General features: G+C 37.8%; 1 protein-coding gene across 2 annotated transcripts in view; it reads left to right on the top strand.

The window, feature by feature from the left end:
* The window catches only part of SORCS2 (sortilin related VPS10 domain containing receptor 2), a 533,288-nt gene that overhangs the window by 179,941 nt on the left and 333,529 nt on the right, over positions 1 to 19,818 (top strand). For both annotated transcript variants that reach the window (XM_072334228.1, XM_072334229.1), the window contains exon 2: positions 7,732 to 7,799. In XM_072334228.1, coding sequence (XP_072190329.1) covers positions 7,732 to 7,799 — 68 coding nt within the window. The remainder of the gene's footprint in view (positions 1 to 7,731; positions 7,800 to 19,818) is intronic.

The following is a 19,818-nucleotide window of genomic DNA, read 5'->3' as shown; positions in this document are numbered from 1 at the left end:
GTGCTGTTGTCCCTTTCTGTAGATCATGTGACCATATTTATCTTTCCCATTTATATAGGACAAATTCAGGTACCTGCAACATTCAGGAAATATTATCTCCAGTCCTTATTAATGATAAAAGGATATTAAACATTGTGACAGTCTGGCTCATCTGGATGCAGCATCAAAGACCTTCCCGCCATATGCGGTTTCATAAAGTCCCTTTCTGATAGGCAGTTAGGTCTTATTTGATTGAACACTATATCTCAGAGAGAATTAAATGTAATAATGAGGTCGGTGTAGGTTGATGCAGCCTCTGATAAATGTGGTGTTATCTGGTACAATGGTGTTTAATCCTGCGGTGGTTCTGAAGACAGGGCAGCTACGAGGGAGAATAACCTATATGAACATCTCTGCCAGCAATTCTGTGACACACAAACAGTCTCAGTATGTCTCAAATAATGTTTATTTATTTATTTATTTATTTATTTATTTTAAAGAAAGAGCTTAACTTTTATATGGTAATAGAAGAAAATAGCTTTGACTTTGAAAAATGATATAGTGAGGCAAACTGGAAGTTTACATTCAGTTTTTATATTTTACTATTGGGCAACAATGTTGCATGACACGTTGGAAATACTTCCTAAGCAGCATTTAAAATTTGATCTTTGTTCCTGGTAGACAGTAGTTATATAAAGCTGATGGCCAAGGTGAATTGCCTGCCCATAATTGTGGATTCTTGACTATCTGGAGGAGAGCAAAGATGCTTTAGATATGTCTTCTGCAGATGTTGGCTGTACTTCCCTTTGAATTTTCAAAGGAATGAAAAAGAACATTTGAACAATAGGTTTGCTTCTGCGGGAAAGAATGTTAATTCAATTCAGAATATGTTATTGGAGGAGATAAGTGAAACGAGTCTATATTTCAAAAATTTTTACAATTAGGAATCAAGCCAGACTGTTAAAAACTAGACAAATATATTCTTGCTTCATTCTTTGGAAATTTGTTCTTTTGGCATGTTTGCAGAGGTGATTTTAAGAGCTTACAAAATGCTATCTCAAGTATTTAAACCCCAAAAGCCACCCTGGTAGTGGAGAAAATTGCAGTGACAACCAACTGGAGAGTTTTGTTGCAGATGACTTTATTTTGGGCTCTTTGAAAAAGAAGAGAATTATAACAGTCAAAATGTTACACTGTTTTCAAATATGCAGATGTGATCTAGAATTTTGGGTCCTGTTACTATGTGGCCTTCAAACTGAGATCCTACTTGCTTGAGTGAGCTCTGCATCAGCTCTTTGCCCAGAAATCTCAGAGCTGCATGTGATGCCTACAGAAATGAGCAGCAACATGGCATTGTTAGATTGCCTGCCTCCAATTTGTGTTTACATATGCTTTGATTTTTGAGGACTACATGATAAAAGCTGAAAACACATCATTTTCTGTCGTACAAATGGGTCAAGCTGATTGAAACTGAAGTAAAAAGACCAACTGTTTGAGTTTCTGCATGTATTGTTTGCCACTGTTGGACACAGGTGACTGATTAAGATGGATCTCTGATGAGAAATGGCATGATTACTTAGAGTTCTTAAATTGAAAGGTTCTTCTTTTGAAGCTGATGACTTTCCAAGTGATATATTTGAATAATGCAGTAATACTTGACTTTGATATCAGACTCTGTCTCATTTATATGTTAGAAAGAATGACTGTTTTTCTTTACTCATCACAGAACAGCTGAGGTTGGAAGGGGCCTCTGGAGGCCATTTGGTCCAGCCTCCCTGCGGGGCCACCACTGCTAAGGAAGTTAAGGTTCCCTTGTACTTCCTCTTGATTTTTCAGATAAGCCTTGTCTGAAAGTTTTCCCATATTTGGACATTCATAATTTAGTTTCATTGTAGCTTTCTCTTGGTAGTATTGTTCATTTGAACTAACAACCCTTTCTCACAGTCCTAGGAACTCAGCATCTCTCTGACAAATATAGCTGAAATCAGTGGATTTACAGTCATAAAGTAGAGATGAACAGCCAAAAGCATACACATGTAATGCTATCAAGTAAACATAATTTTCCTTGGAGCGTGCACTGAAGATCTGACATAAATTGATGATGACGTGAAGAGTTATTGTCTTCTGAAATTGGATTGTAGGCTCCTGATGGCAATAGGTTGTCTTTTTGTTCTATGCTTGTACAGTCGGTGCTGACACAATCTAATAATGTTTAATACTAGCCAGTGGATTAAATATGTTATAAATCTTGAAGTTACACTTCAATCTAAGTGCTTGCGAGGTTAATGTGTAAAGTACTACATTTAACACAGTTTTGAATCTGGAAATAATCACAGCCAGGGCTTTCAAGTATATTCACTTGTTCAGCTCCTCTGAACAGAAATACCTCTTAGAGATCAGGAATTGACCCTCTGTTGTTTCTTGCCTTGAGATACGATTAAATGCACTGTAGAATTATTACTAATGCTTAAAATAAGTGCAGTGATCTGGTCAGTGACTTCCTGCACAGTAAGTTCCCTATTCTCCCAATACAGCTTAGGTGGAAGAATTCTAAATCTAACCTCGTTAAGTCTTTCATATTATACCATGGGTTGCTTGTGTGTACTTTATTATCAGAGAGGAGTAGAAACTTGTGCAGTGAGGTCTTAATAGCTTTAGTAATTGTTTAAATGTCTACTTTTTCACCTTTCAGCACAGTGTTACAACAGGGTAAACCTAGATGCTTTTTTCCCCCTTACTGTTCTTCCAGTGCAATCAAATTATTATAAAGTTGTTAGTAGTATTAAGGCACTTGGTCTCTATAATAGACCTATAATATATTTTCCTGTTAATAATATCTTGATATTCACTTTTCTCACAGGTGTCTGTTTTATATAACAAATGTTAAAACTAATGTCAACCTTCACATGATGATCAAAGAGCCGGCCTGCTACAAAAGTAGAAGTGGCTTGAGGAACCAGATAAATAGGTGCTTACCTATTATTTCTTAAGGAGTGTTTTTGATAATCAGATGTCAAAAAGGTTTTGGAAGTACATACAGTGGTAGTGTTAACAAGTTGTACCTAGAACATCTTGATCACCCTGAAATAGTTACAATTAAATAGTTACAGCTTACTAGCTAAAAACAGTGAATTACGTGGTATTCTTGAACAAAACAGCAGCTTATGTTCCAGTCATGCGGAGTATTAAGTGCCTGCTCAAGTGACTCTCATAAACACTTCTGCTGATTTCAGTGAGTTCATTCACATGAATGAAATTAAGCAGATGCTAAAAAGTTTGCAGGAACCTTGAGTGTGTCTGAGCAGTATGTTCTCCTAGTAGCTATGGCTGTCTGCAAGTGTTTGCAGCGTGTTCTCACCTGCTAATAAACTTGGGAAAACATGAAAGCTTGCAATCATACTTGCAGGGATACATTTGCAAGTATAAGTGTTTATTAAACTTCTTAATAGATGCCATAAATAAATAAATCTTCAAATCACAAACAGTGGGGGTCGAATAAAGCTTAACCCACAAGAATCTTAATTTAGTTAGATAAACACGTATCTGGAGAGATTAATCAATGAAAAAAACAAGTCATGGAAAGGGCATGGAAAGAAAAGGGCTTTTATTCTTAAGCCAGTGTTTATCAAAACAAGGGGAATCTTCACAGAAAACAAATCAACAACAACAAAATCAACAAGCCAAAGATAAAATATAAAAACCATGGAAACTGATTGATCAGTAATTTTTTCCTATGTTACTCTTCCTATGTGATATGGTGATGAAAAGAGAAAATTAAAATGGACTCCTTTAAAGGCAATAATTTATTAGAAAATTATGAAAAGCACACTGTATGTCTTTAAGAGCAGGTGTGTATGGTAACTGCTGAGTCATGGCCTGAACCTCTGACTGAGCACCTGGGGAAAGGACCCGGTCAGCCCTGGGTGCACAGGTGAAGGCAATTCAGCTGTGTGACCTGAAGGGGGGAAGCCTGGCTGCACTTCTCTTAGATCTCATTTAAGGTCTGACTGCCAAGGGAGAAGGATCTCTGGTTGGAGATTCTTCCCTTATGGAGTTCTACTTGCAAGTCTAGATCTTTAAAAGTGGGTGAGTACTTTCTCTTTGTAACACCTTTCTATCCTCCTTGTCCCTTTATTGTTATGACTCCTGTATCACCATTTCTTTGTGTTGATCTTTCTGATTGTTACAAGATGCAGCTCTTTTTTGGTCATGGTCATACTCATACTGCAAAGCATTTTCGGAAGAAAATAGAGGAAAGGAAAGCATAAAAAAAAGGAGAAAATTCAAACTTTAATTATTTATGGATGCTGTTATCTGCAGAATTTGGTGGTGAGACACTGGAACAGGTTACTTAGTGAGGCTGTAGATGCCCCCTTCCTGGAAGTATTCAAGGTTACCCTGGATGGGACTGTGACTAGTGTGGTCTCCCTCTAGGGAGGTGTTGCTGCCTACAGCTGGGGGTTAGAACGAGATGATCTTAAAGGTTGCTTCCAACTCCAGCTGTTCTATGTCCATCTGAAATTTCCTGTTGCTTAAGCTGTCCATCATTTGCTGGAAACCCAGTACAGCCATGAAAAAAGGTCTGTTTCTAGGAAGAATTTTCGGGAAAGAAACTGTTGTATAATAATATCTGAATTTCTACCGTGAACTTGCTTTGAGAGCTCATTGCTTATGACTTTAGGAATCCCATGGAGTTTATCCTTCATACCTTAACCTGTAAGGGGATATACTAGCCAGCTCTGGCTTTGTGAAAGGCTATGTGTAGGACTCCAGTAAGGAGGCACAGCTTTTATGGTGAAAGATGAAAATCTTAATTTTTCTGTGATCTGTTCAGTGCATTACTGTTACCACTTCCATTAACATACTCATAGAACTGCAGGCAAATTTTAGATGAAATGTTTTAAAACACTTTTATAGTTTTCTTCTTAAAATGGGAGATGGGATTGGTTAGGAGGTCTCTGTTACTTTCTAAGTTTGTCTTCAAATTAAGATTCTGGTGAATTCTTCTCTATTGTTATTATGTTTATTTTAGCAGTCCATGGCTAACAGTAGTGCAAGCTGTTTAAGGATGGTATTGTTACTCAGTTGCTATTGTGCTTTGAGCCGCTCTCCATTTACAGGTAACCCAAACGCTTTCACTAGATAGCAGTGTGAGTGTGGATGGACTGTTGGTTACCATCAAAGTGGTAAAATTGCCTCTTATTGTGGAGGCTCATTGAAATGAAACCATTGAAACAAGACTCTGCTCTTAGAAATGATGCTCAGAATCCAGAGATCCCAAAGACCTTTGCATTTTTGTGAAGCAATTCCTTCTTTTCTTTGGATCTAGTTATGTAACAAGTGCGGAATACAACAGAATCATAGAGTTGCTCAGGTTGGAAAGGACCTTGAAGATCTTCAAATCCAACCACAACCTACCCATACTACTCTAACAACCCTCTGCAACTTGAGGCCATTTCACCTTGTCCTGTCACCAGTAAGAAGTGACCATTCCTGCTCTTGCTGTAAGCACCTTTCAGATATTGGAAAAGAGCAATAAGGTCTCCCCTCAGCCTCCCCAGACTAAACAGCCCCAGTTCCTTTAGCCTTTCCTCACAGGACATATTTTTCAAGCCTTGTTGCCCTTCTTTGGATCTGCTCCAGCACCTCAATGTCCTTTCTGTATTGAGGTGCCCAAAACTTAACACAGTACACCAGGTGAGGCCTCACCAATGCTGAGTACAGGGGCAGGATGACTTCCCTAGTCCTGCTTTCCACACAATTCCTGATACAAGCCATTGGCCACCTGGTCACACTGCTGGCTCGTATTCAGCTGACTGTCCATCAGCACACCAAGGTCCTTTTCCATCTGGGAGCTTTCCAGCCACACCTCCCCAAGCCTGTAGGGTTGCCTGGGGTTGTTGTGATAAAAATGCAGGACACTTGTCCTTATTAATTAATACCATTCTATTTAGCCTGGAAAGATGCATATGGTCCTAAGGCTAGTGTTTTAAAATCTTGAAGATAGCTGGCCTTTATCTTTTCAGATATCTCATTTTGTTCTTTCTTTTTTAATCTTGTGTAGCTCATACACATTCTTACATGTCTTAATCTCCTAGGTGAATTTTTATGGCGTAAGAATTTCAGTTGTTCTAAAAGTCAAGATCTCAAACTTTTTCCTTACTAATTAGAGCCAACTGATGTTCCCAGTAGTGAAGTTTCTTTCTTTTTCTCCTGAATTACAAGCACCAGCAAAATGCTGTAGTTAGGATGCTGACAGTAAATAGCTGACCTGGTGGAGTATGGTTGGGTTGTAGCCAGAAATCTCATCAGTAGATACTCCCTCTCAGTTGGGAAATGTTTCTTTTGGCTTTGTAAGCCTTGTAGTAACCTATTGAGAAGATTTTTTTTTTTTTTTTTTTTTTTTTGTCTAGTTCTATTTTAAACCGAGACTATATTTTTACAGTGCCTTCTCATCAAATTCCAAAGAAAAAAAGTGTCTGGTAGATGCATTTCCTTTGAGAATATGAGATATTAATATTGTTCATGAATTAATGAGATTCTGCTTTTACTTATAAAATGTACTTCTAGCAATGCATGTTATGAATTTTTTAGGCTACAATCGTGCTGAGTGTGACTAATAGCTCAGTTTTGCAAAATGTTATTTTCAAGATGCCATGTATATAGCACCTGTAGTTGGGAATTCTGCTGTCTTATAATTTCCAGTGTTCAGAGCTTGGATCTCCGTACTGTTGCATAAATGTAGCATTAGCAAATTAATTATCTGGATAATCGAATGAATGCCTAAACTGGCTGTTTGCTAGAGATTTCACCTGGTCGTCAGGAATTGAGGAAGTGGCATCTAAGTAACAGCATGTTCTGAGCTGCTGGAGACTGATGTTGACCCTGCATTGAAGAAGTGTACCAGCTGTGCGGAGAACCACAGGTTCTTCCACTTCTACCTCAGTGGGGTTGCTATGGTAACTTGGGGATAAGAAGCACTAATAAGAACTGGTGGCAAGTGAGGGAAATCTGTTTTAAGTGATCTAAATATAAAACATAGCAGTCAACTTGATACATCAGTCTTGGACTAACACTTGATGCTGCTTGACCAGTGAACTTGTCAGATGTTGAATGAATGGAATGTGTTTCCTACCGACTTTTCTTGTTGGTGGAGTATGTTTTGTGGATTAAATTTGTTAATATGTATTTAGATGGCCACTAGTAATTCAGATGAATAATTTGGAGTGCAGAGTGTGTTCTTCAGAGCAAAAGAACGTCACAAGTGAAGCTTCTGATCTTGTCGAGAAGACTCAAACTCATTTTCTGTCTTAATTTGTCTAGATAATCAAGATAAACTGTCGTTGTTTAACACTTTGAACTAATAAATAAATGTGTCTATAGATGTCAATGACAGTTGCAACCAGTTTGATTCTTTCTACTGAGAAAGTCATTCAGATTGCTTGGGGGCTGTTGTGTGGTAGAGGGATTTATGTAACCACTGCAAGTCCACTGCTTAGTGAAAGTCACCAGGTTTGCAAAAAGCTTCTAGTGCTGAAATTCCTCTTCTCAGAAAGAGGGGGGAAAAACCCCATCCAGACAGTCCAAAAGTAAAAAAGGAAATGAAACACAAAAAACCTGAAATGCAATTCAGATTTTTCCAGACCTTACCTTTATATTCACCAGAGTAATGCTGCCCATTTTTTTTTTTTTTTAACCTCTGTTTTGTTTGTCAGTGTATATTTATAAGTGTTTTTTTCATTGTCTTTTTAGGTGATCCTGATCCTTACCAAGTACTATCATACTGACATGGGAAAAGTGTTGGAGAGCTCTTTGTGGAGGTAAATTTTAAGCTTTTCTTGTAAAATTTTCTCTTTTCTGAGTTGATCTCTCCCTTCTTGTAATGAGTTGCTGCTGGATTAATCTAACTACTGATTGGTGTTATTATAGCAGTGTGACCCAGAGTCTCAGCAGTGCGTATTCTTTTTCTTCCTTAAATGACCTGCAGTTCAGTGCAAAAGACTTTGAAATGAATTTGCAGTAGAGAAACAAACAGTGGTGGAGTGTGTGAAGCACCTTCCTAGTGCCACTTTATAAGAGGCAATTAATTTCCTTTTTTTTGTAGAAATTTTACATCAAAGTAACTTGAAGACTTTCGATCCCTTGTTGTGTTGTGATGTCTCTTGGGAGTTTTTGCAGTTCTTGAGTGTTGCATTGTGGTTGATAAATAACCCTGATTTGGAATGAGTCATGATTGTCTGGGTGAAATGGAATCTAACCAGCACCAGTGTTATATGTTATGACAACTGGAAACATACAGTAATTCAATTAAGATTTCTAAATCGATTGTTACTTTCTTAACATTTGGAAGTTAGAATATTAATATCTTGTGTGTGTGCAAATTGTGTTATCAAACATCCATCAGCACAAAAATAAGGCTAGGGTAAGGATTTTAAAATAGTTCAACATCATAGATGAGGATCAGTACTTTTGCACTCTATGGTCTTGTTTTTTCCATAAACATACCTCCTTTAAGTTTGCCAACAGGAGATGAATTACTGTAATTACTCTCTGGTTATGCATGTTGACATGTTTTTTCAAGGTAAATGGCTAACAGATACCTACTTTGCAGAGTTGTGTGCATCTGAACGAGTATGGCACGGCAAGCATGAACCTATTCAAAGTTATTTAAGTGCTTACAAATTGAATGACAGCTCTTAAACCAAACACCTAAAATTTTTGCAGGTGCTCATTTTCTTTAGTTAGATAAGCTTTGTGTGTTCTGTGTAATTTTCTGTGTATCTATGTAAATTCTACCAGATTTTCCCATACCCATTATGTAGACTTGAAAATTGAAACTATGTCCCTGTTATCAATAACTACAAAGTTGATTCAGTGATTGCAGTGGTAATTTTGCTGGGTTATCTATAGCTCTAGAGATATTGAATTATTCTGCCTGGATATCTAAATAGTTGTTACAAATGATAGCAGACAACTTGAGAATTGTGTAGCCTGTAAGTTTCAGGTCTAGAAACAAATGGGAGTTGTAATACACTGTAACTTTAGTATCTGTAAGCTTCCAACTTTCTCAGAAGCTTGTATGGGGGCCTAACCTTGTATCTGTGTAGGTGAGAGGAAAATCTATGGTCTGAATATGGTGCATACAGTCTTGTTACTTTTTTTGAGGAAGTGTTTTAATCTTGTGAAATTTCTCATGGCAGCAGCAGATCGTTGTAATATCTTGACAGCACTTAGTATTTGCTCAGGATTTTAGGGTTCACAGGGTTACTGGTGGTTCTTTGATATTGTCCTTTAATCTGCCAAGCTGGGAAGTAAATTGCATTTTTGTTTCTGCTTTAATTTTTATTCAACATCTTGTGCAAATAAGACAACAAAATGGAAATTCAGATTTCATCAGAACTGTGTAAGCATATATTGCTTTCTTGTTAAATGCCTCCAGCCTATGCAGCATATGCAGTATGTTTCAAGTTTTGCTATCCATGCTTCAGTACAATTTATCATGGAAGTCTTTTAAGCTTACCCAGCTTGGCTCTTCAAAATAAACTCTCTACTCTTTCAAAATAAACATAAAACAGGCTTCAGATAATGTTGCTTTCTTTTGAGAACATAACAGCTTTAAACAAGGTTGCTCAGACCTTGCTGACAGCTGGTGTGGAGAAGAACTGATGTGAACTGCATTTAAATAAAATTGATGCTAGATTGCAATATGAAAAAATCATGGCTTTTTTTCTTATGGGGAATGGATTTACCCAGATGTTTTGGTTGTTTATGAAACTAGGATGGGAAAGCTGAAAGGAAACAAACAGCTAAGATTTGCACTTGGGCAAGAGGTGGTAGCTGATCCATCCCTAGGTATGTTCTGTGTTCACCTCCTACTCTTCCTCTGCCCTTTGGGGTGTGAAAGCTGAACTCAGATTTGTTGAGTTGTGAGTTAGGAAGTTTGTGTATTTAGAAAAGCGCAGACAAGGCTAACTGGTGCAAAACAATCAAATAGTGCCTGTCTCTGTTGAGATGTAGCTCATTATATGTAGAAAATGAAATAAATATTGAATTAAGCTGAATGTGAAGTTGGGGAAGCTTTGTGTTTTTCTTTCCTGTATTACAGGTTTGGCTGTGAATTGGTAGAGCTCCATGTTTGCTGGGAAAGCCATGGTGTTTTACTCATGCTGGCATCCTGCCCAGAAGGAACAAAGCATGTGTTTATTTTTATGCTTTTTGGTTTGCTTCTCTCCTGATTTTTCTCTCATTTGCATCAGAACAAATATACAGTAAAAGGGGTGTGAAAAATGTTAGGTTTTTTTTTTTTCTTTTTGCCAGTGGATATAAGCCATTAATCTTGGTGGAGTTTCTGTGCCCCTGTGGGAGTGGACTCTGTCCTATTATTTCCTGATTCTGTCCAGTGTTTTTCTTCTTCCTGTCTTTCACAGCTACATCATAGCAGGCAGTTAATATTCTCTATGTGGAAATAAACTTGTTTTATAACCCAATCATTCCCCACCAGGTTAATTTTTTAACATTGTTTATCTGCTACTTTTATCTTGCCAGTCACTAAATTATCACAGCTTGGCATATATCAGTCACACACCTTTCTTCCTCTAAAACATGTATCTACTTCACCTCTCTTTCCTCCATCACTCAATTGCTTTTTCCTGTGCTTTCACTGGAACGGGGAGTGAGAAGGGAAGAGTAACTTGGTGGTCCAGAGATGGTTATTTGTTCTCACTTACTGTGTTGCTGCAGGCAGACTTTCCAGAGTAATGCAAATGGTAGAGGAAAAAGATAAAACCAGCCTGAGGTACTTTCCAGTGGAGATGTGGAGACCTTCATAGAAAAAAGAGAGGTTTTTGGAAATGGAGCTGAGTGACAATTTTCTGAGCTTCTGCAGAGCTTTGTTGATGTATACAGGTGACTTGTATTGGCCCACGTGGGTCAGCTTTCAGGATTTGGATGCCTAAATATTATCTTGGAATCTTATTGTTAGCTAATGAGTTGTAAAAATGGTGCTGGTTAATACAAGTCTTAACAGCTTCTTACTAGTGGAAGTTATTTCTGGTTATGTTGATGAGGTGAATGCATAAATCTTGGTGGAAATGTGTGGTTAGAAAACACCAGTGTGTGTTTCTGTAGTCAGCAATTTCTGATACTTTTCTAATTTGCTTATTAAGTAACTGTTAATGTAGGATTAAATTGCATAGCTATTTGACTCAAAGTGGGGAAGTAAACAGATTACATAGGTTGCTTCTTGATTAAGAACACACTTAGCCCATGGAAGACCTATGTCAAAAAGAGCATTTAGTAGAATAGATACTTGGGCATGTGCTTCCATATGCTTTAATGACCTGTTGGTGCATGAATATGAGTGCAGATATTTTACAGCCTCAGGTGACTCTGTGCATATATTGCATGCTTGCAACTTTATATTCATGTTCTTCAGTCTTATAATCAAGTATTTTAACATTAATTTGGTAGACACTAAGAAACTAATATTGTGGATGCAAGTTAATTAATCATCGTGAAATTAATTAGAAATAAGTATATATTATTTCATTTTATAAATGGGGCTACTGAGATAAGTGATTTCTATGGGTTGTCCAGTGATTCAGCACAGTGTGGCCATGGAATTGACTTCCAACCTCATTTTCAGACTGGCTCTGCATCCTGTTTCTGATATGAATGCAGCCTTTTCTTCTTAACTTGACCTAGACAACAAATAATAGATGCTGCTGATGACTGCTAATAAAGTTTTGATTGCATATTATCAAGCATAATGCTATGGCAGTGCTAATGAGACTTGCTGCATAATTGCCATTGTTCCCAGTGGTATCCCCATGTTGTTATTGTTTCACCATAGGAAAACAAACTGCATTATTTGATGTTAACTACAGTGTTACTTTTTCTCAGCACTGCTTCCTGAATCCTACTTAGGTCAGTTGTCAGGAATGTTGGGGTATTTTGACCATGTTGTGAGTAGTGGTACTCCTTACTCAAAGGCAGTTTGAAGATGGAGGAAAGTAGCAGTGCTGGCAGGGGAGGTTGTGAGGGTCTAGGCTAGCAGCTGGGAGTACAAGCAAATATGTGAGCCTCAGTAACAGTGTGGCACTTGACAAAGCACAGGGAGTCAGAAAAATCCTTCACAGGTGGCACAGTTGCATCTATCTGCACCCACAAAAGCAACGTATTCTGGACAAGATCCAGGTTCAGTCCCACTGACTGTCATGAGTGATCAATGCACAATGGTGCTCTGGGAGTTTACACAAAGGCAAAAGCCTATACTAAGGTTAAAATTCAGACTGCAAAGAGCAGGACAGTATTTTTGAGGTATATGCAATGAACAAAATACCACTCCAGAAAGTAAAACTTCTGGACTCTGTGTGGCTCAGTCAGAATGACTAGAGGTATTTGTTTCCTTGCTTTTGGGATTCGTAAGTGAAATTAAATTCACCTGTTTCCTGAAATGAATTTGAAAAGCGAAAGAGGGGAAAAAAAAAAAATCAACAATATAAGATGTGGTGCCCCGCTCAGCTTCTTTTTTGATGTGAAGTGCTGTTTACTGAGTGAGTGACTGTTCTGCAGCAACTTGCGCTTCCAGATGGTCTTACATTGTGGTTCAGCTTTGAAAAGTGACTTTGTAGAAATGGCCTCAAGGGATCAAGTTATCAAGTCTGTGATTTCCATATCAAATTTGCTTTCTTACCAAGTAAAAACAACAAGGAAGAAATGGCTTTCTAATTATTAGCCCAGCAAACTCAGCTTGGGATCTAATGTCTAGCTGTGCTTACTCTGGCTAATGCATCATCCTGAGTAATGCGGATTCTGCAGTCAAAATAGACTGCCCTCAATTATTCTGCAGCTCTTTTGTCCTCCTATTATATTCTTGTTTACACCTGTTCCACTGCAAAAAGGTCTTGGGAAATGCAGTTCAAAAAGCAGTCCTACAATTAGAATTCTAATCTCATTATTGAACAACAGATTTTTATGCTGTCTTTGATCATATTACCATATTCACCTGATAACATTACTAGGAATTTAATTATCTTTGCTCCAATTTCTGTCTTGCTAATACTCTACAGTGTGTCATTATGAGTTGAATTGTGCAGGAGTGTTTCTATTTTAAATTTATTTTGGGCATTTAAAATAGGCTGTAAAATCAGAGTTAGAAACAGAATGTAGTAGTTTTCAGTCTATGAACAATATTTTACTACAGTTGTCAGGCAAGAAAAATAAATAACAGACAAAGTGAAAGGAACATATCTTGACAACCTTTGAACATGCCAGATATTGAAGAGATGATTATTGATGTCTGTAAGAGGCAGCTGTATTGTTGACAGTACAGACATTGCAGTATACCACTTCAGTGTATATTCTGATGGCTCACTATATTCTTTCCTGTGACAAAGGGCTAACACACTGGCAATTAACCTTGTTGGTACCTCAGCGCTGTGCTAATCCTGTTGTTATGTTTTAACTGCTGCTTTTGGCTATTTGTAAAAACAAATAGAAAAGAACTTTGACTTTGGATGCAGATATTGTGAATGAGTATGAAAGAGCTGATGTTGAGTTGGCCCTTTAGAATGAGGTGGATCCTGGATTTAAGGAAGCCCTTTTATATCCTGTGTTGCTATAGTGGCATCTTTTGTGTATGGCTGGTATATATGAAGGTCTGAACTGGGGGTAAATCAGATGGCAGTGTTGTGTTGTAATTCCACTTTCAAGCCTTCATCTTGGAGTGATTTTCAAATGTTTGTATGTTTCTAAACTAGTTTTTGAATACACAAATATGGATTAAAATCCATTAAAGCAGATAAAGGCCTTTGGAGCTAGATGCAGCATAACTATTGAACTGAACAGGTTAAATTTAATCTTGGAGAGTGGGAATGCTGATTTTATTTTTAATTTTTTTACTTATCTCCTCAACTGTCGGAAAAGGAGTTAAAAAGTGTGAGGTTTATCTCATAGTGAATCAGTTTATTCAGAAAGAATAATCATGTATTTAAAATGGTGTACAAATCATGTCCCATTGTTTGAGTAATATGAAGCTCAGTCATAGGATTTCTGCTTACATTAACTGGAACTGCTGTCTTAAGACTTTTTGGTGTGGGAATTGTCTCATATCACTGCATGTGGGTTCTTTTTTTACATGAATTCCATACAGCTGGGACTGATTGTAGTAGAGTAAGTAATTTTTCTTACCCCAGGCCCATCCAGGTCAGTGGTGGCAGTTAGTTCAGAAAAGGCATTTCACTGGCTTCTGCTCGGATCTCTTGTGGTATCTTACTGAACAAGCTTCCATTAGAAAAAGAATTAGCTTTCTTGCTAGCTTCAGCAGGCAAGTTTAAGATGAGGAGTAAAGAATCAATGCCATCTGTGGGGTTAGCTATTTTCTTGGTGGTGTTCTCATCTTCCCTCCACACATTCTCAGAATAAGCAGAGAAGCTTGCATTGGTGCTGCCCATGATCCACCTCCATATGACAACCTGTCTTAGAGCTTTTGGTGGCACAGTTCCTCTGTATGAAATTTGTGTGAAACAGTTGAGCCATCATTTGTTTTTATTGTTTTTTTTTTGTTTTTTTTTTTTTTTAGCTAATCAGGATTACTTTGCTGCATTGTCATCCATTAACTCCTGCTGTCAGCAGGCCAGCATTGCAGGGAGGTGTGGAGCCCATAACCTAGGGGCAGCTGGAATGATGCGTGTGTGTGTGGATATATACTATATCCACACACTAAGCAGTGCTTACTCTGCCACTCTGCAAAATGAAATAAGTAAGAAACCACTATGAAGGCAGCAGGCTTCATTGCTTGCTGCAGTTTTATGGTGATAAATGAGATATAAAACCCTGAGTGGGGTATGTTTTTAGAAACTTGAAAAGCACAAAGTTGTGGCTAAGGTGAGTGTATGGTAAAACAGATATGACAGAGCATCACTGATTGAGTGCCGTGGGGTCCACCTTGCACCTAATTTGTTACCTTGTTTGAAGAGACACTGTTCCTGTCCTTTCCTCCTCTTCATCTTTGCCTGATTTGTTCATTTGGAATAAAGTAACTTAGAGAACTGTTTGTACAGGCACAGTAGGACTGCAGTCAGAGCTGTAATGTTGCATTAAGATAAATAATATGAAGGACTGTAAAGTGTAGGGACATCTCATGTCTAGTCTCAGAGTTCTTGGATTGAGCCTGGAAAAGACAAGAGGCCACACTCTCATACAATGAGACCCAGCCAAAAACTCTTATCCATGCTCTTACATCAAGTCATCCAATAACTGCATAGGCATCAAGATGTTCTTTTTTTTCCTCAGCTGCTATTTTGAAAAATGCTGCTTTCCAAACCACAGTTACTTCTCTTTACTGTTGGGCACCTCATGTCACTGATGTGGTATGTGACATGTGAGCAGCTTCACTTCTCTAGTATGTGCTGTGTGTTCTAGTGTATCCCCTGTTTACTGATTGCTAAGTAATTTGGTTATTGGGGCCAAATGAATGAGCAGCTGCATAGTTAATTATGCAGACTGGTATAGAAAAATGAATTTTAATGTTTTATACTCTCATTATCCCTGCAGTATGGGATATAATTTTCAATGTGAGAGTAACAGAGGCAATGTTTCCCACTTATTTGTTAGGAACTTAGTAATGTTAGGCAGCGTTCTGTGCTTTAATTTGGTAGGGATTGAGAAATAAAAAAAAAATCCATTTAGGGTATATATTAAAATGTAAGGATTCTGTGTGCTGAGCAGTCAGTTGGAAGGTGTGGGTAGCATGCAAAAATGAAACATTAGTCTTGATTCTTTTTGATTTTTCTGTTATATGTATGAGTTTTTCCCTCCTATCCCTGCCACCCCTCATTGATGGGATGACTATTAATTCCATCAATCAGTTGAAACTGATCCATCTCTTTTCTTTCATGTAGTGTTTTGGTTTGGCTCCTTTTACTTTAGTTGTCTCTCTCTCTCTCCACTTTGACTTCACTTCCTCTTGTAGCATATAGAGGAGGGTAGTGACTTCTTATGCCTCATATTGCTTTTTATTGTTATTGCCCTTCCTCTTTGATGAGGCTGGGCTTCTGTCTCTCCCATGCTTGAATTCTACCAAACTTGAAGAAGGAGCTTTTAGGATGAGGTGTGAAGTGTCTACCAGAGTTTTTTACATTTCTGCCTAAAGTGTAGGCTCTACTGCTGTCTTATGAAGCTGTTCCAAAGTTGTGCTTCTCATGGCTGCCTTTATTGGCTCTTGTTACCTTGGCAGATTGCAGATTTTTCCATGACCTCTGAGTACATTTGATCTTGAATTTTCTATCACAGTATCTGATACTGTGATTTCAGTCTAAGGGGGGAGAAAGCCCCAGTTATCGCTTATTTGTTGAAAAGCACCTGTCAGTGCTAGTTTATTATTATTTTTCTCAATTCTAGAATTCACTTTCTGTGCCAAATGGATATAATTTTTCTTCAGGATGGTGCATGGAGATTAAATTATGCCCCTTGATAGAGCTACATTGCGTTATCAGTGAAATACAGCCATCTCTGGGCAAAAGCCAGGGGAACAAGTAAAGCAGACATGTAATAAAGTGTGCTTTCTTAATATCAGAAGAGCTAACAGCTCAGTCAGTCTTAAAAGAATCTCCATATTTGAATGTTTTGATATCCAGTCTTTCAAGCTTTCCTTTCTGGCAGGAGGAGGAAGCACGCTCGTGCTTTTTTAGGCTTCAGATAGTCTTCTGTAATGCTGATCTGTCCATAGGATCATGCCTGTTCTGAACACTTTGACATAAAATGTTAACACATGGGGGAGAAAATGATTTTAAATTTTACTCTCATCCAAGAATTTTGAGACTTATCACTGTTTTATCTTAATTCTTACCATATGCTGTCCACTCCTTAATTTTGTAATGTCTCTTTGGGATGCAGTGCATAAGGAAAAATGTGATTAAAAAAAGAGTTGTGCTGTTCTGGGGCACGTTGTCTTGATTTTGAGATTTCTCTTTGTCTGCTCTACCCTGCGGCAGTGTCTGTACTAAATACTGGTCTCTTACATTTCTGGAGTTTTAACTTGCTTTTTCTTTAGCTTGGCATGTACAAAAGTTTTACTTTTTACCTTCATTAAAATTGGAAGCCAAATATATATATGGTGGAGCTTTATAGGTGTGATGTGCACAATACTTAAACTTCTGATGCTATTTTGGCACGTTGGTGCGATTGGCATCTTATTTCAGACCACAAGCTCTACTGTCTGTTTTGCTCTGTGTTAATGGAAAGGACGTAACAGTAAAAATGCTCTGCAGTGTGGGAGGGTGGTGTTTATGTTTAAAGTATAGGAGCTCAGGGTGAAAAATCTCGTGCCTTGGCTTTCCATGTGGCCTGTGAATTTATGGAGTTGTCAGCCTTCCAGGATGGAAAGCATCCAAGAAGCAAATTTAAATAAAATTAAAGAGGGAAAGTTAATTATTTAAAGATCATAAAAAACATGTTGCACGGATGGTTCCTTTGTTCTTATCACAGTAGTATCTGAATGGGTCACAATTACAGGCTTATATATACTTCTAGTACAACATCTCTTAATGTGTGTTGATACATCTGATACATGGAATCTAAAGTTCAGTTTCCAGAAACTTTATGGTGATAACTGGACTTGTCAAAAAGCACATTAATGTTGGTAAAGTACTTTAAGTAAGTAGGAATTAGTATTTTTCTCTTGATTCCTGTGTTAACTGGAGTCTTGGTTCTGGTACTTCCAAATGCTTAAGGTTTTCTGTAGATACTTGTTGATTTCATGTTGGGGATAGAATATACATTTATATTGTTATAATCATTATTATTGGCCTTCTTCTTGACTACATTTAGTAGGGCTGAGAATAGGAGATAATTTGCAGTGATTACTTCCACTAATGCTTTACTGGGATGTTTTTTCTGTATCACAATGATTTGGTCACCTCATACACCCTGCTACTAGAAGCAGTGCTCAGTGTAGCAGTCCATTGGGTCACTCAGTGCCTTGTGATGTCCACTTCTGAGTGTGTCCTGGGAGATCTCACAGGTTTACCAGGCAAACTCTGTGCCCTGTTGCTCTCTTTGTGAATGGTTACGTCAACAGTAATTTCCTGTCTTCTGCCTGAGTATGCCTGTTGTCCCTTTGCTGTGAGCTCTGATCCTGCCTTATTTACAAACCTCCCTTCAGGTGTTGGGGGACTGAAATCTCAATTAGCCTCTCTTCCCAACCTAACCAAAGCCCACTTCTACTGGGATTTCTTTGCATGCTGTGTGCTCCAGCTCATTTGCTGTGTCAGTGACTCTCCACTGGACTTGCTCCAGGTTGGCGAGTTCTCACTTCTGTGAAGTGATGTAGAACTGAACAGTTATTTTATCCTGTTTGTAGAAGTGGGACAATCTGCCCTCTGGAGGTCTTTTGTTACCGTCTCCATGTAAATAGGCTTACCTGGGTGAATAGTTTAGAATTTTATATCTGACAAGGAAAATAAGTGAGAAGAATACCTAAGTGTAAAAATGGAAATTCAATGCTTTAAAAACTGCTTTTACACCTATGTCATTTCCTTCTCTTTTGCAAGAGATAACATTGGTTCTCACTGCAGTCAACCTCTAGGTATGTGGGGATGCCCGCATTGACTTCTTGTTTTCACTTTAGTTATGCGGTGTGAATTCTTGATAGGTTTTAATTTAGTTTGTTGGTATATTATGTATGACATCATTTGGCTGCAACTGCTGTAATCTACTAACCAACACAAACCTATTGTTTCTAATCATAGTGCTGTAGTTTGCTATGGAGCAACTCCTAGGTAATTAGGCAGTATATTCTATGATCTGTTGACCTTGTCTGTTCTAAATAAAGCATTAATCAGACTCAGTGACAGGTTTAAGTATTTTTTTTTTTTTTTTCCATTTGAAGATTTGTCTATCACAGGTAAACATTATTGTGATCACAAAACTTAGGAAGATAGATTTTGCTGGAAAAATACCATGCTTTTTTGTAGTCCTTGAAGTAGAGGAGAGATCTTGTAAATTAGAATATTGAAGCTTGCAAAACATTGTTTTCAATTACAAGAATTCACATAGTAATCCTTGGATGTGGGTAGTGCCAACATGCTCAGGGAGGGGGACTTCATGCAACTGTTTCCATTGCTGTTGGATTTATAAAATTTTGGACAATTGAGACGTAACTTTGAGTTCTATATTTATGCATGTATAAACTTGATTCATGAGGTTTCAGGGGTCATCTGCATACACCAGAGTAAAAGCTGTAGACTGTTTTAATAAGTGTTTATGAACTGAGAATAAATTACAAGAGACACAGCATTTGTTTGGTGGATTTCTTGTGTCTTGGTATCTTCTGATCAAAGGTAGATACCTCTGTAGACTGTGTGGTGGGTACAAGTTGATCTGGAAAGAAGGCAAAGGAAATTGGATGAATTTCAGCATTAGCCCTGAAAATGGGGATGTGCAGCAGCCTCCCCAAAATCTGTGAGAAGCAAATGGATTTACCTCAGCTTATATTGCAAGCTTAAAAAACGAAGCTTAGTGAAAAGAATATTCAGGACTAAGGACAGGAAAGAAAATCGAATCAAATTGCATTGTTGAATGTTGTTCCCTGAAACTTTTTTTTTTTTTTTGTAATAATGTTCTGTTAGGATTGGAATTAAAGGATGAAGGGTCAAAGCTTTTATCTTTTATGACTGTCCAGTTTTGAATCTATATATTCAGACTGGAAATTGGGAATGGACTTTTATGCTTTGCAGGTGGTGAAGCCAAGTGAATTTCAGTGTATTTTGCACCTCAGAGCAGGTGTTTGGATGACAATAAGGCAGAACCTAGACCAGATGGGGATTCTTCCATTTTTCA

Source organism: Excalfactoria chinensis, chromosome 4, assembly GCF_039878825.1.
Source record: "Excalfactoria chinensis isolate bCotChi1 chromosome 4, bCotChi1.hap2, whole genome shotgun sequence".
In the NCBI taxonomy this organism is placed as follows: domain Eukaryota; kingdom Metazoa; phylum Chordata; class Aves; order Galliformes; family Phasianidae; genus Excalfactoria; species Excalfactoria chinensis.
The sequence above is the reverse complement of the archived record's forward strand: the minus strand, read 5'-3'. Positions and strand labels throughout refer to the sequence as shown.